The following is a 26,634-nucleotide window of genomic DNA, read 5'->3' as shown; positions in this document are numbered from 1 at the left end:
TAAATTTAAGAAAATTGAATTCATACCATGTATGTTTTCTGACCACAACACATTGACACTAGATATCAATTACAGGGAAAAATCTGTAAAAAATACAAACACATAGAGGCTAAACAATACACTACTAAACAACCAAGAGATCACTGAAGAAATCAAAGAGGAAATCAAAAAATCCCTAGAAACAAATGACAATGAAAACACAATGACCCAAAATCTATGGGATGCAGCAAAAGTAGTGATAAGAGGGAAGTTTATAGCAATACATCTTACTTCCAGAAACAAGAAACATCTCAAATAAACAACCTAAACTTACACCTAAAGCAATTAGAGAAAGAAGAACAAAAAAATCCGAAAGTTAGCAGAAGGAAAGAAATCATAAAGATCAGGTCAGAAACAAATGAAAAAGAAATGAAGGAAATGAGAGCAAAGATCAATAAAACTGAAAGCTGGTTCCTTGATAAGATAAACAAGATTGATAAACCATTACCCAGAATCATCAAGAAAAAAAGGGAGAAGACCCAAATCAGTAGAATTAGAAATGAAAAAGGATAAGAAACAACTGACTCTCCAGAAACACAAAGAGACCTCTGGGACAACATTAAATGCAGCAACTTTCACATCATAGGGGTCCCAGAAGGAGAAGAGAGAGAGAAAGGACTCGAAAAAATACTTGAAGAGATTACAGTCAAAAACTTGCCAAACATGGGAAAGAAAATAGCCATCCAACTACAGGAAGCACAGAGAGTCCCACACAGGATAAACCCAAGGAGAAACATACTGAGACAAATAGTAATCAAATTAGCAAAAATTAAAGACAAAGAAAAATTACTGAAAGCAGCAAGGGAAAAATGACAAACAATATACAAGGGAACTCCCATAAGGTTAACAGCTGCTTTCTCAGCAGAAGTTCTACAAGCCAGAAGGGAGTGGCATGATATACTTAAAGTGATGAAAGGGAAGAAACTACAACCACGATTACTCTACCCAGCAAGGATCTCATTCAGATTCGATGGAGAAATCAAAAGCTTTACAGACAAGAAAAAGCTAAGAGAATTCAGCACAACCAAACCAGATCTACAACAAATGCTGAAGGAACTTCTCTGAGTGGGGAACACAAGAGAAGAAAAAGACCTACAAAAACAAACCCAAAACAAATAAGAAAATGACCATAGGAAGATACATATCGATAATTACTGTAAACGTGAATGGATAAAATGCTCCAAACAAAAGACACAGACTTGCTGAATGGATAGAAAAACAAGAACCATCTATATGCTGTCTACAAGAGAGCCACTTCAGACTTAAGGACACATACAGACAGAAAGTGAGGGGATGGAAAAAGATATTCAATGCAAATGGAAATCAAAAGAAAGCTGGAGTAGCAATACTCATATCAGATACAAAAGACTTTAAAATAAAGAATGTTACAAGAGACAAAGAAGGACACTACATAATGACCAAGGGATCAATCCAAGAAGAAGATGTAACAATTATAAATATATATGCACCCAACATAGGAGCACCTCAATACATGAGGCAACTGCTAACAGCTATAAAAGAGGAAATCGACAGTAACACAATAATAGTGGGGGAGTTTAACACCTCGCTTACACCAATGGACAGATCATCCAAAACTAAAATAAATAAGGAAACAGAAGCTTTAAAAGACACAATAGACCAGATAGATTGAATTGACATTTATAGGACATTTCATCCAAAAACAGCAGATTACACTTCCTTCTCAAGTGTGCATGGAACATTCTCCAGGATAGATCAAATCTTGGGTCACAAATCAAGCCTCAGTAAATTTAAGAAAATTGAAATCATATCAAGCGTCTTTTCTGACCACAATGCTATGAGATTAGGAATGAATTACAGGGAAAAAAGGTAAAAGAAAACAAACATGTGGAGGCTAAACAGTACATTACTAAATAACCAAGAGATCACTGAATAAATCAAAGAGGAAATCAAAAAATACCTAGAGACAAAAGGCAATGAAAAAAAGACAATCCAAAACCTATGGGATGCAGCAAAAGCAGTTCTAAGAGGGAAGTTTATAGCTATACAAGCCTACCTCAAGAAACAAGAAAAATCTCAAGTAAACATTCTAAACTTACACCTAAAGGAACTAGAGAAAGAAGAACAAAGAATACCCAAAGTTAGCAGAAGGAAACAAATCGTAAAGATTAGAGCAGAAATAAAGGAAACGGAAACAAAGAAAACAATAGCAGAGATCAATAAAACTAAAAGCTGGTTCTTTGGGAAGACAAACCAAATTGATAAACCATTAGCCAGACTAAACAATAAAAAGAGGGAGAGGACGCAAATCAATAAAATTAAAAATGAGAAAGGAGAAATTATAACAGACACCACAGAAATACAAAGCATCCTAAAAGACTACTACAAGCAACTCTATGCCAATAAGATGGACCACCTGGAAGAAATGGACAAATTCTTAGAAAGGTATAAACTTCCAAGATTGAACCAGGAAGAAATAGAAAATATGAACAGAGAAACCACAAGTAACGAAATTGAAGCTGTGATTAAAAATCTTCCAACAAACAAAAGTCCAGGATCAGATGGCTTCACAGGTGAATTCTGTCAAACATTTAGAGATGAGCTAACACCCATCCTTCTCAAACTCTTCCAAAAATTGCAGAGGAAGGAACACTCCCAAACTCATTTTATGAGGCCACCATCGCCCTGATACCAAAACAAGACAAAGATAATTTTTAAACAATTACAGACCAATATCACTGATGAATATAGATGCAAAAATCCTCAGCAAAATACTAGCAAACAGAATCCAACAACACATTAAAAGGATCATACACCATGATCAAGTGAGATTTATCCCAGCGATGCAATGATTCTTCAATATACGCAAGTCAATCAATGTGATACACTGTATTAACAAATTGAAGAATAAAAACAATATGATCTTCTCAATAGATGCAGAAAAAGCTTTTGACAAAATTCAACACCCTTTTATGATAAAAACTCTCCAGAAAGTGGGCAAAGAGGGAACCTACTTCATCATAATAAAGGCCATATATGACAAACCCACAGCAAACATCATTCTCAATGATGAAAAACTGAAAGCATTTCCTCTAAGATCAGGAACAAGACAAGGATGTCCACTCTCACCACTATTATTCAACATAGTTTTATAAGTGCTAGCCATGGCAATCAGAGAAGGACAAGAAATACAAGGAATACAAATTGGAGAAGAAGAAGTAAAGCTGTCACTGTTTGCAGATGACATGATACTATACATAGAGCATCCTAAAGATGCCACCAGAAATCTACTAGAGCTAATCAAGGAATTTGGTAATGTTGCAGGATACAAAATTAATGCACAGAAATCTCTTGCATTCCTGTACACTAATGATGAACAATCTGAAAGAGAAATTAAAGAAAAACTCCCATTTACCATTGCAACAAAAAGAATAAAATACCTAGGTATAAACCTACCTAGGGAGACAAAAGACCTGTATGCAGAAAACTATAAGACACTGATGAAAGAAATTAAAGATGATACCAACAGATGGAGAGATATACCATGTTCTTGGATTGTAAGAATCAATATTGTGAAAATGACTATACTACCCAAAGCAATCGACAATGCAATCCCTGTCAAATAACCAAAGGCATTTTTTACAGAACTAGAACAAAAAATCTGAAAATTTGTGTGGAGACACAAAAGACCCCGAATAGCCAAAGCAGTCTTGAGGGAAAAAAGCAGAGCTGGATGAATCAGATTCCCTGACTTCAGACTATACTACAAAGGTACAATATGTAAACAAGAAATATGGTACTGGCACAAAAACAGAAATATATATCAATGGAACAAAAAAGAAAGCCCTGAGATAAACCCAGGCAGCTATGGTCAACTAATCTATGACAAAGGAGGCAAGGATATACAATGGAGAAAAGACAGTCTCTTCAATAAATGGTGCTTGGAAAACTGGACAGCTACATGTAAAAGAATGAAATTAGAACACTCCCTAACACCTTACACAAAAATAAACTCAAAATGGATTAGAGACCTAACTGTAAGAACGAACACTATAAAACTCTTAGAGTAAAACATTGGAAGAACACTCTTTGATATAAATCACAGCAAGACCTTTTTTGATCCACCTCCTAGATTAATGGAAATAAAAACAAAAATAAACAAATGGGACCTAATGAAACTTCAAAACTTTTGCACAGCAAAGGAAACCATAAACAAGATTAAAAGACAACCCTCAGAATGGGAGAAAATATTTGCAAACGAATCAATGGACAAAGGCTTAATCTCCAAAATATATAAACAGCTCATGCAGCTCAATATTAAAAAGTAAACATCCCAATCCAAAAATGTGCAGAAGACCTAAATAGACATTTCTCCAAAGAAGACATACAGATGGCCAAGAAGCACATGAATAGATGCTCAACATCACTAATTACTAGAAAAATGCAAATCAAAACTACAGTGAGGTATCACCTCACACCAGTTAGAATGGGCATTATCAGAAAGTTTATGAACAACAAATTTTGTGGAGGGTGTGGAGAAAAGGGGACCCTCTTGCCCTTTTGGTGGGAATGTAAATTGATACAGCCACTATGGAGAACAATATGGAGGTTCCTTAAAAAACTAAAAATAGAATTACCATATGACCCAGCAATCCCACTACTGGGCATATACCCAGAGAAAACCGTAATTCAGAAAGACACATGCACCCGAATGTTCATTGCAGCACTATTTACAATAGCCAGGTCATGGAAACAACCTAAATGCCCATCAGCAGACAAATGGATAAAGAAGAGTGGTACATATATACAATGGAATATTACTCAGCCATAAAAAGGAATGAAATTAGGTCATTCGTTGAGACATGGATGGATCTAGAGACTGTCATACAGAGTGAAGTAAGTCAGCAAGAGAAAAAAAATATCGTATATTAACGCATATATGTGGAACCTAGAAAAATGGTATGGACGAACCGCTTTGCAGGGCAGAAATTGAGACACAGATGTAGAGAAGAAACGTATGGATACCAATGGGGTAAAGCAGCGTGGGGGGGTGCGGGGGGTGTGTGATGAATTGGGCGACAGGGTTTGACATGGACACCTTGATGTGTATAAAATTGATGACTAATAAGAACCTGCTATATAAAAAAATAAATAAAATAAAAGTCAAACGTTCAAAAAAAAAACAAAAAAGAAATACAAAGGATCATGAGAGATTGCTACAATCAACTATATGCCAATAAAATGGACAACCTGGAAGAAATGGACAAATTCTTAGTAAAGCACAACATTCCAAGACTGAACCAGGAAGAAATAGAAAATATAAACAGGCCAATCACAAGCACTGAAATTAAAAATGTGATTAAAAATCTTCCAACAAACAAAAGCACAGAACCAGATGGCTTCACAGATGAATTCTATCAAACATTTAGAGAAGAGCTAACACCTATCCTTCTCAAACTCTTCCAAAATATAGCAGAGGGAGGAACACTCCCAAACACATTCTACGAGGCCACCATCACCCTGATACCAAAACCAGGCAAAGATGTCGCAAAAAAAGAAAACTACAGGCCAATATCACTGATGAACACAGATGCACAAATCCTCAACTAATTACTATCAAACAGAATCCAACAGCACATTAAAGGGAGCGTACTCCATGATCAAGTGGGGTTTATCCCAGGGATGCAAGGACTCTTCAATATACATAAATCAATCAATGCGATACACCACATTAATAAACTGATGAATAAAAACCATATGATCATCTCAATAGATGCAGAGAAAGCTTTTGACAAAATTCAACACCCATTTATGATAAAAGCCCTGCAGAAAGTAGGCATAGAGGGAACTTACCTCAACATAATAAAGGCCATATATGACAAACCCACAGCCAGCATCATTCTAAATGGTGAAAATCTGAAAATATTTCCACTAAGAGCAGGAAGAAGACACTCTCTCTACTATTATTCAACATAGATTTGGGAGTTTTAGCCACTGCAATCAGAGAAGAAAAAGAAATAAAAGTAATCCAAATCAGAAAAGAAGAAGTAAAGTGTCAATGTTTTCAGATTACATGATACTATACATAGCGAATCCTAAAGATGCTACCAGAAAAGTACTACAGCTAATCAATGAACTTGGTAAAGTAGCAGAATACAAAATTAATGCACAGAAATCTCTTGCATTCCTATATACTAATGATGAAAAATCCGAAAGAGAAGTTAAAGAAACACTCCCATTTATCATTACAACTGAAAGAATAAAATACCTAGGAATAAACCAAAAGAAGGAGACAAAAGACCTGTATGCAAAAAATATGACACTGATGAAAGAAATTAAAGATTATTCAAACAGATGGAGAGATATACCATGTTCTTAGTTTCGAAGAATCAATATTGTAAAAATGACTCTACTACCCAAAGCAATCTACAGATTCAGTGCAATCCCTTTCAAACTACCAATGGCATTTGTCACAGAACTAGAACAAAAAATTTCACAATTTGTATGGAAACACAAAAGACCCCAAATAGCCAAAGAAATCTTGAGAAAGAAAAATGGAGCTGGAGGAATCAGGCTCCTGGACTTCAGACTATATTACAAAGCTGCAGTAATCAAGACAGTATGGTACTGGCACAAAAACAAAAATATAGATCAATGGAACAGGATAGAAAGCCCAGATATAAACCTGCATACATGTGGTCACCTTATGTTTGATAAAGGAGGCAAGAATATTCAATGGGGAAAAGACAGACTCTTCAATAACTGGTGCTGGGAAAACTCGACAGCTACATGTAAAAAAATGAAATTAGAACACTCCCTAACACCATACACAAAAATAAACTCAAAATGGATTAAAGACCTAAATGTAAGGCCAGACACTATCAAACTCTTAGAGGAAAACATAGGCAGAACACTCTATGACATAAATCACAGCAAAATCCTTTTTGTTCCACCTCCTAGAGAAATGGAAATAAAAACAAAAATAACCAAATGGGACCTAATGAACTTAAAAGCTTTTGCACAGCAAACAAATCTATAAAGAAGGCAAAAAGACAACCCTCAGAATGGGAAAAAATATTTGCAAATGAAGCAACTGACAATGGATTAATCTCCAAAATATACAAGCAGCTCATGCAGCTCAATATCAAAAACACAAACAACCCAATCCAAAAATGGGCAGAAGACATAAATAGACATTTCTCCAAGGAAGATATAGAGATTGCCAACAAACACATGAAAGGATGCTCAACATCACTAATCATTAGAGAAATGCAAATCAAAGCTACAATGATATATCACCTCACAGCAGTCAGAATGGCCATAGTTAAAATATCTACAAACAATAAATGCTGGAGAGGGTGTGGAGAAAAGCGAACCCTCTTGCATTGTTGGTGGGGATATAAATTGATACAGCCACTATGGAGGACAGTATGGAGGTTCCTTAAAAAACTAAAAATAGAACTACAATATGGCCCAGCAATCCCACTGCTGGTCATATATCCTGAAAAACCATAATTCAAAAAGAGTCATTTACCACAATGTTCATTGCAGCACTATTTACAATAGCCAGGACATGGAAGCAACCTAAGTGTCCATTGATAGATGAATGGATAAAGAAGATGTGGCACATATATACAATGGAATATTACTCAGCCATATAAAGAAAGGAAATTGAGTTATTTGCAGTGAGGTGGATGGACCTAGAGTCTGTCATACAGAGTGACATACGTCAGAAAGAGAAAAACAAATACCGTATGCTAACACATATATATGGAATCTAAAAAAAAAATTAAAGAGGTCTGAAGAACCTAGGTTCAGACAGGAATAAAGACACAGATGTAGAGAATGGACTTGAGGACACGGGGAGAGGGAAATGTAAGTTGGGATGAAGTGAGAGAGTGGCTTGGACATATATACACTACCAAATGTAAAATAGATAGCTAGTGGGAAGCAGCCACATGGCACAGGGAGATCAGCTCAGTGCTTTGTGTCCACCAAGAGGGGTGAGATAGGGAGGGTGGGAGGGAGACACAAGAGGGAGGAGAATTGGGGATATATGTATATGTATAGCTGATTCACTTTGTTATACAGCAGAAACTAACCCACCATTGTAAAGCAATTATACTCCAATAAATATGTTAAAAAATATACAGATCACCCCATCCCAGACCTACTAATCAGGATTTTCAGGGAAGGACCTTGGAATCTATATATTTCCTTTCCCCCAGTAATTCTGATGATAGGCAAATTTGGAAAGGATTTCACTTCACTACACTATATCATTGTGGCTAAATATTCTAGTTGGTGCTTTCCCTCCATAATAATTGGTCAAATTTTGTGATTTGTATTTTTCTTGTCTATTTTTTTATTGTGTATACATCTTCTGGATTGTAAATTCTAGCTCCACAAGGGTATATATCAGGCCTGCTTGTTCACTACTCTATCCCCAGCACTAGAACAGTGCTTGGTATGTACTTGATGTTCAGTAATATTTGTGGAATGAAAGAATGAATTTTTTGTACTATTTTAAAGGTTACACTCCATTTACAGTTATTACAAAACATTGGCTATATTCCCTGTGTTATACAGTACATCCTTGTAGCCTTTCACCCAACTGTTTGTACCTCCCACTGCCCCATCTCTATATTGCCCTTCCCCTCCCCACCACTGGTAATCATTAGTTTGTTCTTTGTATCTGTGAGTCTGCTTCTTTTTTGTTATATTCACTAATTTGTTGTAGTTTTTATATTCCATATATAAGTGATATCATATATATTTGTCTTTCTCAGTCTGACTTATTTCACTTAGCATAATGCCCTCCAAGTCCATCCATGTTGCTACAAATGGTAAAATTTTTGTTCTTTTTATGGCTGAGTAGTATTGCAGTGTGTGTGTGTGTGTGTGTGTGTGTGTGTGTGTGTGTACCACATCTTCTTTATCCATCCATCTGTTGATGGACACTTGGCTTGCTTCCTTATCTTGGCAATTGTAAATAATGCTGCTAAGAATATTAGAGTGCATGTATTTTTTGAATTAGTGTTTTTATTTTTTATTTTTTGATATGTACAGGAGTGGAATTGCTGGATCATATGGTAGTTCTATTTTTAGTTTGTGGAGAAACCTCTATACTGTTTTTCATAGTGACTGCATCAATTTACATTCCCACCAACACTGTAAGAGGGTTTCCTTTGAACGAATGAACGTTTAACAGAAAGGTGTGCCCTCTATTTATAGCACACAGAATACAAATATATAATAATATACATTTAAACTAATGGCAGTTTGGAATATTGGGTTTTTTATTATTTTAATAGAAATGTACTTAGAAGCTAATAGGGCCTGAGGGTCCTCATTTTAAATAGCTAATATATTTGAGCTGTCAATACATAGGAGTTATGGTTATAGAAGATACTTATTCTATAAATAGTTATAGAAGATACTTATTCTATAAATTTATGAGCAACTCTGGAGGGATAAAGTTTATCCAGGAGACTAAAGATTTGGAAACCAATTATCTCAATTTCCAGTTTCCTCAGTTAAGGAATATGAGTCCCAGAGTGATAAAATAACTTGACCATGGGTCATATAAAATGGTTGAAAAACTGTATTATACTAAATTAGGGGCATTTATTTTGAAACAAAGAAATAAATACTTGAATTCCCTGGTGGCCTAGTGATTAGAATTTGGCGCTTTCACTGCCGTGGCCTGGGTTCAATCCCTGGTCAGGGAACTGAGATTCTGCAAGCCACATGGCACAGCCAAAAATAGGAATAAATACTCTTTACATAATTGATAGCTGGAATGTAGAAGAGGCTATTTGGATTAAGGTGGTTCCATAGTGAAAAACTGGAACCAAGGCCTAGAATTAATAAGACAATAGATACTGTTTCAGTTTTAGGAAGAACATTTTTGGGAAAAAAAAAAACCCAAAACTATCCAAAAACTGGACTGAGGAACCTTGCAAAGTAGTATGTTCCATATTCCTGAAATTTTCATGCAAAGACTGAATAACCATCCACCTATAATGCTGAAGAAGGAACTTTTACCTTAAATGGAAGGTTAGACTAGTTGGCTTCTAAGATCCCTTCCATCTTCTATGATTCTTTGAAAATGTAATAAACCCATTAAGATTATGTTTGTATACTGAATTATTTTCCTGGTGCCTTCCAGTTTTGAGAAATATCCAGAGAGGAACTATGTCAGCTGTGGTATGTAATAAATTCCCATATAGTCCCAATGTTCACATATTATTTTACCTTTATCATTATACAGTATATAATCACTCATTTCTCCCGAGAAGGGTGAAAAAAGAAGTTGAAAATAAATGGACATTGGTTTCTGTTTTCTGTTTTCTTCTCTCTTCCCAAGCCTTTATGACCCAAAGGAAGCCAAAAGCATCCTAAGAAAACTGGTATCGTTCTTCTTCTGCCCACACCATCATTTTCCCAAGCATCTGTGGCTAAGATTATTGTGAAAAAGAAGCATCAGTATTTGATAAGCATCAGTATTCAAGGACAGGAAATAGAGAAAGTACATGACAATTTAATGGAACTTTAGTAAGAAGTTGAAATTCTTTACTTTTTCTGAAGTCTAGTAGCTTATTCTCAATGAGACCATATACTGGGAAATTGAAATTGAACTATATTCTTTTAAATAGTGTTTCTTCCATGGGAGAATTTAGCAAAGCTAGGAAAATTAATATCCATAAATATTTTCCTTTTCTACCAGGTAATTTTCACTTGGGAGCCTACAAAGCAATCCATGTGTTTCAGGTTTCACATTTAGCAATGAATGCTAAATACATCAAAGGTACTACATATCCTGAATTTGAAGAGAAAATGCCCCCCCCAAAAAAAATTATAAAGAAGAATTAATCTTCTTGGACTAACTGAATAGTTTTTCTGTTTTGCCCTGCATTTTTTTTTTTTTTGCAAAATCTTACCACGTAAAAGTTAACTTTATTCATGTTTTTTATTTACATTAGAGAATATCTAAGGTGGCTTTGTATTGACGTGGACCTTGTTGTATAGAAGCAATTCTACTTTTTATACAAAGAAAGGGTACCATAATCAAATTTAGATCTGAAATTATGAAATGCTATTGAATGACTTTCTACACTAAAAGAGAATACACAGGTTTTAAGAATTCTTCTTCCACTTTGTAGATTGGCATGGCAATTCTACTTTGTAGAGTCACATGTCAAAACTATAAAGATTACAAACTCTAATCATATAAAATGAGCTTTTTGAAAATTGCATGAGAAACTTGAGAATAAAATTGGTTTTAGACTGTGGCTTCCAAAAAATGTTGGAGTAGACATAATTTTCCCTATCCTTCCCACTAAGTACAACTAAAATCCCTGGACATTATATATAAAACAAATATAAGAAGACTGTGAAGGGTGGAAAGAACTCACATCTGCTAGGGACCACAGGACCTAAGGAATAACATAAAAAATATATACATTCATTTATTTATTGTTAACCGTTTTTTAATTGAAGTATAGTTAGTTTACAATGTTGTGTTAGTTTCAGGTGTACAGCAAAGTGATTCAGTTACATGTATATACACATATATGTATATATATATTCTTTTTCAGATTCTTTTCCATTATAGGTTATTACAAGATATTGAATATAGTACCCTGTGCTATACAGTAGATCCTTGTTGGTTATCTATTTTATATATAATAGTGTATATATGTTAATCCCAAACTCCTAATTTATCTCTTCCCCCACCCCACTATCCCCTTTGGTAATAAGTTTGTTTTCTATGTCTGTAAGTCTTATTTCTGTTTTGTAAATAAGTTCATTTGTATCATTTTTTTAGATTCCACATATAAGTGATATGATATTTGTCTTTCTCTGTCTGACTTCACTTAATACGATAATCTCTAGGCCCATCCGTGTTGCTGAAAATGGCATTATTTCATTCTTTTTTATGGTTGAGTAATATTCCATTGTATATATATACCACATGTTTATCCATTCATCTGTCAATGGACATTTAGGCTGTCCTATAACTATTAAGGAAATTGAATTCAAAAAAAATCTCCCCAAAAAAGAATCTACAAGCACCTAAAACCTACAGCTAACATCATACTTTAATGGTGAAAAATAGAATGCTTTCCCTCTGAGACCAGAAACAAGATGTCCACTCTAACCACCTATATTCAATTTGGTAGTAGAAGTTCTAGCCAGCACAATAAATCGAGAAAAGGAAATAAAAGATACACATGATTAGCTGTGTAGAAAATCCTAAAGAATCTACAAAACACTCTTACAACTAATAAGTGAATTCATCAAGGTCTCTGGATACAAGATCATCATATAAAAATCAATTGCATGTCTATATAGTAAAAATGAATGCAATGAAATTGAAATTTGAGATATTAATAAGTTATTTGCAATCACTCAAAAAATCAAATACTTACATGTAACTCTAAGAAAACATGTACAGGACTTGTATGCTGAAAACTACAAAACACTGATGAAAGAAATAAAAGAAATTCTAAATAAATGGAGAGACATTCTGTGTTCATGTACTGGAAGACTCGACATAGTGAAAATGTAAATTCCCCCCAAATTGATATTCAGGTTTAACATAATTCCTATGAAATTCCAGCAAGATTGTTTGTTGATGTAGACAAGATAATTCTAAAATTCACATGGAAAGGAAATATGCTAGTATAGCTAAAACAGTTCTTGACAAAAAGGATAAAGTGGAAGAAATCCATCTACCCAACTTCGAGACTTATTATATAACTACAGTAACCAAGACTGTGGTATTGGCAGGGTGATAAGACGTATAGATCATTGGAACAGAATGGAGAGCCCAGAAATAGTCCTGCACAACCATGGCCAACTTAGTTGATTTTTGACAAACATGCAAAAGCAATTCAATGGAGGGAGTCTTTTCAAGAAATGGTGCTGGAACAATTGGATATCTATAGGAAAACATAAATTAACCTTCATGTAAGTCTCACACCTTATACAAAGTGAATTCATAATGGATCAGAGATTTAAATGTAAAAAATAAAACTATAAAAATGTTAGATAACATAGGAAAAAATCTTTGTGGCCTAGGGCTTGGTGAAGAATTCTTAGGAATAGGACTAAAAGCATAATCCATAAAAGAAAAAAGCAGTAGCTTGGACTTCATCAAAATTAAAAAAACTTTTGTGCTGCAAAAGACCAGGATGATGAAAATACAAGCTACAGATGAGGAGAAAATATTTGCAAACCACATATCTGACAAAGAACTCATATCTACTAGAGAATGGGAGAAAATTTTGCAAAACCACATATCTGACAAAAATTCATATCTAGAATATATAAAGTACTTTCAAAACTTAATATTAGGGGCTTCCCTGGTGGCGCAGTGGTTGAGAATCTGCCTGCTAATGCAGAGGACACGGGTTCGAGCCCTGGTCTGGGAAGATCCCACATGCCGCGGAGCAACTAGGTCCGTGAGCCACAACTACTGAGCCTGTGCATCTGGAGCCTGTGCTCCGCAACAAGAGAGGCCACGATAGTGAGAGGCCCGCGCACCGTGATGAAGAGTGGCCCCCGTTTGCCACAACTAGAGAAAACCGTCGCACAGAAACAAAGACCCAACACAGCCAAAAATAAATTAATTAATTAATTAATTTTAAAAATAACTTAATATTAAAGAAAAAACAACAATTACAAAATGGACAAGAGACATTTCACTGATATATGGATGGCACAAAGCACATGAAAAGATTTTCAACATCACTAGCCATTGGGGAAATTAAATTAAGAACTTGATGACCTATTGCTACATGCACCAATGACAACAGCTAAAAAAAAGAATTACTTATAATACGAAGTCCTGGCAAGAATGCCAAGAAACTGGATCTCTCATACATTGCTGGTAGGAATATAAAATGGCACAACTTTTATGGAAACAATTTGGCAGTTTCTTTTAAAATTAAACATATAATTACCATTTGACCCAGCAGTTGCATTCTTGGGCATTTATCTTAGAGAAATGAAAACTTACATCAGCACAAAAACCTGTACATGACTGTTCATAGAAGCTTTTTAGCTGTATATAATAGCCAAAAATTAGAAACAACCCAAGTGTCCTCCAACAAGTGAAGGGTTAAAAAAACATTGCAAAGAAACAGAAACAAAATGGTACATAAGTATCATGGAAGACTACTTAGCAATAAAAAGGAATGGACTATTGATATATGTGAATTTAATAAATTTCCAGGGAATTAAGCTGAATGAGAAAAGCCAATTTTTTGAAATTTTTGAAGTCACATGCTGTATGACTCCGTTTATATAACATTCTCAAAATGACACAATTATAGAGGTGGAAAACAGATTGGTGGTTGCCAGGGGTTGAGGATGGTGGGAGGGAGGAGAAGAATGGTGTGATAAAGGAACATAGAATTGTACACATATATTGTACAATATCAATTTCCTTTTTCTGTTATGGTGCTATAATTATGTAAAATGTAAATTGGAGAAAACTGAGTGAAGAAGACCAATTTTTGAAACTTCCTGTAACTCGAAATTTATTTTACTATAAAAAGTGTAAAAAATTGGTTCTAAATCTAATAAAATGCAATTTTAGAATACTTAAAATACCCAGGTAGTCATTATGGAGCCAAACAAAGTTACTAGAAGGCACATTTTCACGTACGAAGAGCAAGATTGGAAATGGGATATGAACTATAGTTAGAGCTGCATGCCTGGTTCCTTTCAGAAAAGAACCAATTCATGTTTCTTTTGAAACATTTGGTGGATAATTTTCACCAGAAAAAAAACAAAAACAAAAAAGTGTTCTGCGACGGGCTGCATGTTGCTTGAAAGTCTGAGTATTTAGATAAATATTTCTTCTAATAAGGTATTTTAAAATAAAAGCAATTACTTTTATTTTAGGTTATTGAGTAATAATAAAACTGCATTATTCTAGGTACCTACTTATTCTTTTTAATCATATTTTATGTAGTATCCATTCATTATTTTAATGGCTAGAACTGCTAAGGTTTCTATTTTTACAAAACTTTCTCTTCTATTTCTCTTACAAAGACTTGGATTGGGAATCGAAGAAGGAAATATCGTTTAATGGGGATTGAAGTTCCACCTCCAAGAGGAGGCCCTGCTGATTTTTCTGAGCAACCCGAATCTGGTTCTTTATCTGCACTCACACCAGGAGAGGAAGCTGGTCCTGAAGTAGGAGAGGATAATGACAGAAATGATGAAGTATCCATCTGTTTGTCTGAAGGAAGCTCGCAAGGTATTTTATATGCTCCACCTCCTAATGATATCTTTTGTGAATTTGATGCTTTTTTACTTGCTTTTCAGCTTACCATACTTCAAATCTAAAGTCCTCAAAACATTTGGTTAAACATTTGAAAAGAATAGACATATTTTTATTCTATTTTAAAATAATAGTTGTATATATTTGAAGTGTGCAACATATTTAGATATACATATACATAGTGAAATGATTACTACAGTCAAGCTAATTAACATATCCATCTCCTCACATAGTTACCTTTTTGTGTGTGTGTGGTGAGAGCACCTGAAATCTACTCCCAAAGCCAATTTCCAGCATACTATATAGTACAGTTGACCCTTAAACAACATGGGTTTGAACTGCACTGGTCCACTTTCAATAAATACATTGGAAAAAATTTTGGAGATTTGCAACAATTTGGAAAAACTTGCAGACAAACCGTGTAGCCTAGAAATATCGAAAAAGTTAAGAAAAAGGTATGTCGTGAATGCATAAAAAATATGTAATATACATATAACATACAAAATATGTGTTAATCAACTGTTTATGTTATTGGTAAGGCTTCTGGTCAACAGTAGGCTATTAGTAGTTAAGTTTTGGAGGAGTCAAAATTTATACTTGGATTTTTAACTGTGCAGGGGGGTTGGTGCCCATAACCCCCACGTTGTTCAAGGGTCAACTGTATTGTTACCTTTAGTCATCATGCTCTACATTAGTTATCTAGACTTATTCATCCTATGTAATTGCAATTTTGTACCCTTTGACCAATATTTCCCCATTTTCCCCACCTCCTCACCCTGGTACCTACCATTCTACTCTCTGCTTCTATGTATTTGACTTTTTTTGATTCCACATGTGAGATCATGCAATGCTTTTCTTTCTGTGTTTGGCTTATTTCAGTTAGCATAATGTCCTCTAGGTTCATCCAAGCAGTCGCAAATGGCAGGATTTTTTTTAAAGACTAATATTCCATTGTATATGTATACCACGGTTTCTTTATCCATTCATCTGTTAATGGACACTTAGGTTGTTTCCATACCTTGACTACTGTGATGAATGCTGCAATGAACATGGAAGCATAGATATCTCTTTGAGGTACTGATTTCATTTCCTTTGGGTATATACCCAGAAGAAGAATCACTGAATCATATGGTAGTTTCATTTTTAATTTTTTGAGGAACTTTCATACTGTTTTTCATAATGGCTCTACCCCTTTTTTCCATATCTTCATCAACACTTGTATTTTACCTTTTTGATTTTTAATGCTTCCACCTAAGCAGTCTCCCACATCGTCATAACAAAAAGTGACACTCATCTACCACAATAATGATCTCCATGATTCAAAATATTGGTTATTACAACAATCCATAAACTATAGTATATGATCGTTTTAATTTTATTGTAATTCTAGTCAATTTGGGTTAGAGCAATTTAAATGCATTGTAATCAAAGAGATTATGGTATAATGTGACAAATACCAGACTAGTAGTTGGGTAGCCTGGGTACAAGTCCTAGATCTTCCACTAGCTGATTATGTGACTTCAGGCAAAGTATTTAATTCATCATGCTTTAGTTTTCTCATCTGCAAAATAAGGGAATTAGGCCGGATCATCTTTATATTACTTCTCAGTGCTTCCCTAAATGAGAATTCAAATAATAACATGTAATTATACCATTTGTCCGTGAGAAGTATTTTTCATTTGACTTCAAGCATAGAAAGAGTCCTCTCCTGACACCTTTTTTATGAACACTTTTATTGAGGTTTAATTTACATAGAATAAAATTCATCCATTGCAAAAGTAGAATTCAATGATTTTTAGTAAAGTTATAGAGTTGTACAACCATCACCATCACTAAAATCAAATTTTAGAATAATCTCTTCAAATCACTAAAATCCAATTATAGAATATTTTCACCACTTCAAAAAATTTCTTTGAGCCCATTTTCAGCCAGTACCCACTCCCATCTCCAAACCTAGGCAACCACAGATCTGATTTCTGACTATATAAATTTGTCTTTTCTGGGCATTTCATATAAATGAATCATATAATATATAGTGGGGGGGTTGCATCTGTAATAGAGAGAGATAATTTTGCATTGGCCCATTTTGTTTGTTTTTATTTTATCGATCAGGGTAATTACACTATATTTTCCAGTTTATTTTTGCCTTCTAAATTTGCTTATGGGGTTTTCAAATGTCAGAACTTTTGTTTGTAATTTTTGTATTGTTAAATATACCAATTCTTTCCTTTATGGTTTGTGACTTTGGTGCCAGGATTACAAAATCCTTCCTTGTACTACAATTATGTAAACATACCCCATGTTTGCTTCATGTATCCTTATGGTTTCATTTTTACAACATGATATTTATCCCACGTAGAAATTGTTTTGCTTTAAGATACGTGAAGACAATACCTAATTTTGTTTTTCCAAATGATTAACTTAACCAAATGCCGCTACATTATTTGTTGAATAAGTCAGCATTTTTCCAGTGAGTTTGTGTAGCTTTTTTTAATCAAAGATAGATAGATAGATAGATAGATAGATAGATAGATAGATGACAGAGAAATAGAGAGATAGATAGACACAAATTCATGTATGTATACATACACACATGGATTAAACTCTGGATTTCCTATTATGTTAGATTGATCTGATTGTTTATAATTGTGGTTTTATAAGATATCTGAAGATCTGGCAAGGCTCTCATTCTTAGCTCTTGTAGCACACTGATTCTTCTGGATGAACTTAGTTCATACATTTACCCAATACCCTTCCCCAAATTCATTTAAGATTTTTATTGTTACTGCACTAAATGAATAGGATAATGTGGGAAGATGAATGCAGTTTTGCATGTGCTGAGTTTTAAATGAGGGCAGGACATCCATGTGGAGCTGTCCAGCAGACCCTTGGATAATATGGGTCTGGAGCTCAGAAGAAGGGGTAAGATACGAGAAGAAATATTGGAGTCACCCACATCGAGGCCAAAAAAAAATGTCTAGCCATAGAAATAGATGATTTAGTTAGGTGAGAAAATGGAAAACAAGAAAGGAAGATGGACAAGGACAGTGTGTTGAGAAATATCCAGATTTCTGGAGGAGAAAAAGGAGCCATTGAAAGAACAGTCAAATATAGGAGAATAAAGATAGTATGCTATTACCAAAACCAAGGAAAGAAAAAGATTTCAGAAGGAAGAGGCATCATTATCTCAATGGTCTCATAGAGGTTGAGTAGAAATTCCTCTCATATAAGGCATCTAAAGTGGTTAAAGTTATATAAGTGGACGATAGAACAGTGGTATGAGGGAGTGGAGGGAGAGGGATATGGGGAGATGTTGTTCAATGGATATAAAGTTACAGTTACAGAAGAGGAGAACTGCTGAACAACTCAGTGCCTGTAGTTAGTAATAAGTGATTGTATACTTAAAAACTTAAGAGGGTAAATCATGTTAAGCATTTGTAACACAAAAAAAAGGGACACAAGGAAACTTTTGGAGGTGATGGATACGTTTATTACCTGGATTGTGGTGATGGCAACAAAAGTATATACAAGTTCAAATTCACCAAATTGTATACATTAATTATGTGCAGCTTTTGTGTACAAATATTTTCAGTGATTCTAAATAGATCCTTAGAGAATGATGTCTGAGAGCTATTTGAGGGATAGTGGGGAAGTAGGGATTTGTGTGTTTCTATGGGTGGGTCAGAGAGCTGTGAGGAAATATTCTGATAAAAGGAAATTACATAAGCCCTTAAGGGGAGTTTGATTCCCCAACTCCATCTTCCCCACCTAAAAGGGAATTTTAAAAAATAAAGTAGTTAATGGGAAAAAAGTGAGTTAATTTTAAGGTTGCTAATGGACCACTGCTCCTACACTAGCATCCTTTGTCATTTAATAGCGTGCTCTCTAGACAGCTGACATAGTAATCAAGATATAATGAGAAAAAGGAGAGAGCATTTAATGCATGAATCAAAAAATACTTGATGGGAAGTGAGATTGCCTAGGATTCCTCTCGGTGGCTTATTTTTCACAGCTGCATGGTAAACTTTTCATTCTCATAATAAATTGCAAAATAAAAGCATAAAAGAATTTTCAAATACTGAAAAGAGTCTTTTTCTGTATGGTTTCCTACTAGTGCTGTCCTGTTATCATCCTCATTTTACTGATGGAAAATACTAATCTGATTTAACTGTGTGATTCTTTTGTGACAATTAAGTGAATTGTATCATCCGGCCTAGATTAATATAATACCTTTAAAATATGCTGACCATATTATCTTCCAGTTATGAAAATGTAGTCGAATGTATGTTTACTTTGAGCTTCCATTAATTACATCTTAGAGATATGGAGGCAAGATAATCAGAGTAGCTTCCCATACTATTTCAAAAAACTAACAACTTGAAACTCAGGGTCCTTTATAATACAGCTGTTGATTCAATAGGGTTAGAGTCTTTTAAATGTCTAAGAAGAAAAAAAAGTCTTTAAATCAGGGCTCACATTTTATATGTCAAAAAACAATTAAAATCACTTTAAATATTCTAGAAAAAAACTCTACAAGCAAAACCAAGGATTATTTTTTAAAACACAGTAAAAGGCAGGGTTAGCCAAAGTCACGAAAAAGTGCTGTTGATCTTTTATAGCTACTTTATTTATTTATTTATTTATTTTTGGCTGTGTTGGGTCTTCGGTTCGTGCGAGGGCTTTCTCCGGTTACGGCAAGTGGGGGCCACTCTTCATCGCGGTGCGGGGACCGCTCTTCATCGCGGTGCGCGGGCCTCTCACCATCGCGGCCCCTCCCGTTGCGGGGCACAGGCTCCAGACGCGCAGGCTCAGCAGTTGTGGCTCACGGGCCCAGCCGCTCCGCGGCATGTGGGATCCTCCCAGACCAGGGCCCGAACCCGTGTCCCCTGCATTAGCAGGCAGATTCTCAACCACTGCGCCACCAGGGAAGCCCGCTGTTGATCTTTTAGTGGTTTCAAGTCCATTCTTTTGCTTCTGGGATAGTAGGTACTTCCCTGATACATAGCTTCTGACTTACCTCTAATTTCCTCCTTCTACTTCCCACCTTCGCTTCTCCCATTTCCTTTGCCTTTCCATGTGTGGAGGTGAAGTGAAAGGAGATGTGGCTGGGATTGATAAAGAAAAGGCTACCTGGATTCACCCCCCACACCCAACTGCAAACTTTAGCAAATGTAATAGATGACTCAGCTCCTTAATTTCAAGTTTTGTGTCTACCAAAATATATTTATGGTTGAGCAACTTTAAAAATTTATACTATCCTGAGAAGTGAACTGTCTAAAGTATAGAAACAATTAACATCTATAACGTTAAATTCATTTAATTTTATAACAAAGCCTCTTTTCAGCTGTACCTATTATGTATGTGGATATGCACATGAAAGATAATTCTGCGTACAGTTACTTAGTGTGAGCATGCGGCCACCACATATAGTGCCCTCTAGAGTTTTCACTGATTAGTAATTCTACTTATTTGTTTAGTTTCCAATTAAGAGAGCTGCTTTTGTTGAGTAATAACCAGACAAATTGACAGTATTTAGCTTTCAAACTTTTACAAATGTGGAAGCTATCTGTAAGCAAAAGAAAACATGCCTTATTCAGCTGTATCATTTCATACCTTTTTATTTTAGAAATCCTCAAAACAGTTTTTATATGCATCTTATAAAAGAATCAAATGATGGATGAATCTGTTGCTGGTAAAGCAGAACTGTGTACCAAGGTATGAGCAAGTGAGAACAGAAATGTAAGGCAAACCTCTAAGGAATGATACCAGTAAAGATCTGTTGATGAGCAATGTAACTCCTATTCTGAGGGCACCAGTACTAATACGAGCTCTGCAGCTAAATCTGATGACAATTTTCCCTTCCTTCATTTCATTTAGTTGCTGATTACACAGGACTTGAAATGCAGTGATTTGAAATGCCCTAATAATTAATAAAATTTCCTCTATCTAAGAACCACTTTTCTATTAACTTTTTATTTTATATTGGAGTATAGCCGATTAACAATGTTGTGATAGTTTCAGTTGCACAGCAAAGCGACTCAGCCATACATATACATGTATCTATTCACCCCCAGACTCCCCTCCCATCCAGGCTGCCACATAACATTGAGCAGAGATCCCTGTGCTATATAGTAGGTCCTTGTCGGTTATGCTTTTTAAATATAGCAGTGTGTACATGATATAAATCCCAAAAACTCCCTAACTATCCCTTCCCTCCACCCTTCTCCCACTGGTAACCGTAAGTTCATTCTCTAAGTCTGTTTCTGTTTTGTGAGTATGTTCATTTTTATCGTTTCTTTTTAGTTTCCACATATAGGCGATATCATATATTTCTCTTTCTCTGTCTGACTTACTTCACTCAGTATGAAAATCTCTAGGTGCATCCATGTTACTGCAAATGGCATTATTTCATTCTCTTTTTATGGCTGAGTAATATTCCATTGTATATATGTACCACATCTTCTTTATCCATTCTTCTGTCAATGGACATTAAGGCTGCTTCCATGTCTTGGCTATTGTAAACAGTGCTGCAATGAACATTGGGGTGCATGTATCCTTTTGGACCATGTTTTTCTCCCGATACATGCCCAGGAGTGTGATTGCAGGGTCATATGGTAGCTCTATTTTTAGTTTTTTAAGGAACCTCCATACTGTTCTCCATAGTGGCTGTACCAATTTACATTCCCACCCACAGTGTAGGAGGGTTAGGAACCACTCTTTTATAGAAAAAAATCAATTGAATTTTTAGTGGACTTTGTGTTAAAACTCTGGTAAAACTTCCCTGAATATATTTTTTAAAGCCTTTTTTTTTTAATTTATTTATTTATTTATGGCTGTGTTGGGTCTTTGTTTCTGCGCGAGGGCTCTCTCTAGTTGTGGCAAGCGGGGGCCACTCTTCATCGCGGTGCGTGGGCCTCTCACTGTCGCGGCCTCTCCCATTGCAGAGCACAGGCTCCAGACGCGCAGGCTCAGTAGTCGTGGCTCACAGGCCTAGCCGCTCCGCGGCATGTGGGATCCTCCCAGACCAGGGCTCAAACCCGTGTCCCCTGCATTGGCAGGCAGATTCTCAACCACTGCGCCACCAGGGAAGCCCCTTCCCTGAATATCTTTAATTCTCAATGCACTCATATGTGAGTTCCTGGATGAGCAATGTTTTCCTCCTAGTCATTTCCCATGTTCATACACGGCACCCTTATATGTCTTTCCATGGGAAGGAATGGACTCAAAAATCTTAGGAGAACTGATAACTATTTTTGTTCTGCTTTCTATGGTGAAATAAATTGTTCATTACCGAGGGGCTGAGAACTTCCACTAGTATTTATCCAAATAATCTATGACATGGCTGTGCAGAAAGAAAAGAGAGAAACATTAGCCCTATTTTTCTAAGGGATAGAGGTAGGGGAAATCTTAAGACAGAGGATTATCTTGTAGACACACCATGCTGTGAATTAGCCACTTCCCCTAGCTCAGCACAGAGAATTTTTAGTACACTGATTTTTCTGAGTTAATTTTTCTTTTATTTTTTCTTTTCTCATTTTTAAACTGTCGAGGTTTTTTAAAAAATTTCATTGCTGTTTTATTAGTATGACAGCCAGGGATTGACTACTCATTCATACTTACAGCATGCAAACTTCTTTTTCCAGTTTTTTGAGATATATTGACCTACAGCACAGTATAAGTTTAAGGGGTACAGCATAATAATTCGACTTACATACATCATCAAATGATTACCACAAAAGTTTTAGTAAAAATCCCTCACCTCATATAGAAACATTAAAGAAATAGAAAAAAAAAATTTTTTTCCTTGTGATGAGAGCTCTTAGGATTTACTCTCTTAACAATTTTCATTTATAACACACAGCAGTGCTAATTATCTTTATCATGTTGTGCATTACATCCCTAGTATTTATTTATCTTATAACTGGAAGTTTGTACCTTTTGACCAGCTTCATCCAATCTCCCATCCACCCACCCCCTGCCTCTGGTAGCCACAAATCTGATCTCTTTTTGTATGAGTTTGTTTGTTTCTGAAGTATAATTGGCCTACAACGCTTTGTTACTTCCTGATATAAAAAAATAGTGATTCAATATTTCTATACACTTCAAAACGTTCACCATGACAAGTATAGTTGTCATCTGTCACTACAAAGATATTACATAATTATTGACTGTAATTCCCCACACTGTACATTTCATACCTGTAACTAATTTATTTTGTAATTGAAAGTTTCTACCAATTAATCTTCCTCAACTATTTCTCTCCTGCCCCCACCCCACCCCATCTGACAACCACCTGTTTGTTCTCTGTATCTATGACTCTATTTCTTTTTGATTAGTTTGTTCATCTGTTTTGTTTTTTAGATTCCACATATAAGTGAAATCACACAGTATTTGTCATTCACTGTTTGACTTATTTCATTTAGCATAATACCCTCTAGGCCCATCCATGTTTTTGCAAATGGCAAGATTTCATTCTTTTTATGGCTGAGTAATATTCCACTGTGTGTGTGTGTGTGTGTGTGTATGTGTGTGTGTGTGTGTGTGTGTGTGTGTGTGTGTATACCAGATTTTTCTTTATCCATTCATCTGTCAATGGTCACTTAAGTTGCTTCCATTTCTTGGCTATTGTAAGCAATGCTGCAATGAACATAGGGGTGCATATATCTTTTTGAATTAGTGTTCTCATTTTCTTTGGTGAATACCCAGAAGTGGAATTACTAGATCATATGGTAGTTTTATTTTTAATTTTTGAGGAGTCTCCATGCTGTTTTCCATAGTATCTGCCAGCACCAATGTACATTCCCACTAACGGTACATGAGGGTTCCCTTTTCTCCCCATCCTCACCAAGAGTTGTTATTTCTTGCCTTTTTGATAATAGGCATTCTGGCAGATGTGAAGTGATATCTCACCATGGTTTTGATTTGCATTTCTCTGATGATTAGTGATGTTGAGCATCTTTTCCTGTTGGTCATCTGTATGTCTTCTTCGAAAAAAAATGTCTATTCAGGTCCTCTACTCATTTTTTACTTGGGTTGTTTGTATTTTTGATATTGAGTTGTATGAGATCTTTGTATATTTTGGATCTTAACCCCTTATCGGATACATCCTTTGCAAATATTTTCTCCCATTCAGTAGGCGGCCTTTTAGTTTTGTTGACAGTTTCCTTTACTGTGCAAAAGCTTTTTAGTTTGATGTAGTCTCGTTTGTTCATTTTTGCTTTTGTTTTCCTTGACTGACGATATATATCCAAAAAAATACTGCTAAGACTGATGTCAAAGAACTTATTACCTATGTTTTCTTCTAGAAGTTTTATAATATCAGGTCTTACAGTTAAACCTTTAATCTGTTTTGAGTTTTTGTATATGGTGTGAGAAAGTAGTCTATTTTGATTCTTTTCTATGTAGCTGACTAGTTTTTTAAACACTATTTATTGAAGAAGCTGTACTTTCCCTATTGTATATTCTTGCCTCCCTGGTCATAGATTAATTGCCCTTATAAGTGTGGGTTCATTTCTGGGCTCTCTGTTTGGTTCTGTTGATCTATGTATCTGTTTTTGTGCTAGAATCTTACTGTTGATTACTGTAGCTTTGTAGTATAGTATGAAATCAAGGAGCGTGCTACCTCTTGTTTTGTTCTTCTTTCTTAAGATTATTTCAGCTATTCGGGGTCTTTTGTGTTTCCATACAAATTTTACAATTATTTTTTCTAGTTCTTTGAAAAATGCCATTGGTATTTTGGTAGGGAATGCATTGAATCTGTAAATTGCTTTGGGTAGTATGGTTCTTTTAACAATAGTAATTCTTCCAACCCATGAACGCAGAATTTCTTTCCATCTGTTTTGTCATCTTCAATTTCTTTCCTCAGTATCTTATAATTTTCAGAGTACAGATCTTTTACCTCCTTAGTTAGATGTATTCCCTGGTAATTTATTCTTTTTGATGCAATTGTGAATGGGATTGTTTTCATAAATTCTCTTTCTGGTAGTTCACTGTTAGTGTATAGAAACACAACAGATTTCTGCATATTAATTTGCTATCTTGCAACTTTACCAAATTCATTGACAAGTTCTAGTAGTTTTTAGTGGTATCTTTAGTATTTTCTATGTATAGTGTCATATCATCTGCAAACAGTAACAGTTTTCCTTGTTCCTTTCCAATTTAGTTGTCTTTTATTTCTTTTTCTTATCTGATTGCTATGTCTAGGACTTCCAATAGAATGTTGAATAAAAGTGGTGACAGTGCCACTCACTGATGGGCAGAGTTGTGTCCCACAGTTTCTGGTTATAGGGCCCTGGGAGTCCTGGGGTTAGCACAGGTGCACTGGTGACCTGGGCCAGGTCCTGGGCACTCTGGTGGATGTGGTCATGTCCTGGAGCAGCTGGGAGCTTAGGAGATCCTAAGGCAGTCAGCCTGCTCATGGGTGAGGCTGTGTCCCTTCCTGGCTAGCTGTTTGGCCTGGGGCATCCCAGAACTGGTGCCCACCGGTTGGTGGGCAGGGTGGGTCCTGGCACTAATAAGCTAGAGGGCGGATTCCAAAGTAGTGCTTACCAGCACCAGTGTCCTTATGGTGAAATGAACTCCCCCAAATGGCTACTGCCGGCGTCTGTGTCTCCAAGATGAGTTTTAATTGCCTCCTGCTTCTCCAGGAGGCTCTCCAAGATCAGCAAGTACATCTGACCCAGGCTCCTTTCAAATTACTGCTTCTTCCCTGGATCTTGGAGGGTGTGAGATTTTGTGTGTGACCTTTAAGAGTGGAGTCTTTTTCCCACAGCCCTCTGGCTCTCCTGAAAGTAAGCCCTGCTGCCCTTCAAAGTCAAACTTTCCGGGTGGCTCATCTTCCCAGTGCAGGACCCCTGGGCTGAGGAGCCTGATGTGGGGCTTCAATCCCTTGCTCCTTGGGGAAAACCTCTGCAATTATAATTATCCTCCTGTTTGTGGGTCACCTTCCCCAGGTGTATGGGTCTTCACTATACTGTGTCTTCGCCCCTCCTACCCCTCTTCTTGTGGCTCCTTCATTATATGTCTAGCAGTAAAGATTCTTTTCTGCTAGTCTTCATGTTGCTCTCATGGATAGTTGCTCTGAAATAGTTGCAGTTTTGGTGTGCCCATGGGAGGAGGTGAACTCAGGGTCTTCCTACTCTGCCATCTTGGCCACTCCCCCTACAGTATCAGAATACTAAATTTTGATCATAAAAGGAATACATGTTCATTATATAAAATATTGGAACATACAATGAAAAAGTTAGAAATAATCCTACTCCTCAGTGATATCCTCTCTTGAAATGGGGGTGAGAGAATACTTATGCCAGTGTTTTCTC

The 26,634-nt window shown here is 35.8% G+C and overlaps 1 protein-coding gene across 2 annotated transcripts in view; it reads left to right on the top strand.

Annotated features, from left to right (window-relative positions):
* The window catches only part of HDX (highly divergent homeobox), a 165,471-nt gene that overhangs the window by 123,690 nt on the left and 15,147 nt on the right, over window positions 1–26,634 (top strand). For both annotated transcript variants that reach the window (XM_057537541.1, XM_057537540.1), the window contains one exon: window positions 15,085–15,292. In XM_057537541.1, the coding sequence (XP_057393524.1) occupies window positions 15,085–15,292 (208 nt within the window). The remainder of the gene's footprint in view (window positions 1–15,084; window positions 15,293–26,634) is intronic.

The sequence above is a fragment of the Balaenoptera acutorostrata genome, chromosome X, assembly GCF_949987535.1.
Source record: "Balaenoptera acutorostrata chromosome X, mBalAcu1.1, whole genome shotgun sequence".
Classification (NCBI taxonomy): Eukaryota; Metazoa; Chordata; class Mammalia; order Artiodactyla; family Balaenopteridae; genus Balaenoptera; species Balaenoptera acutorostrata.
This window is presented reverse-complemented; position numbering and strand designations above follow the sequence as displayed.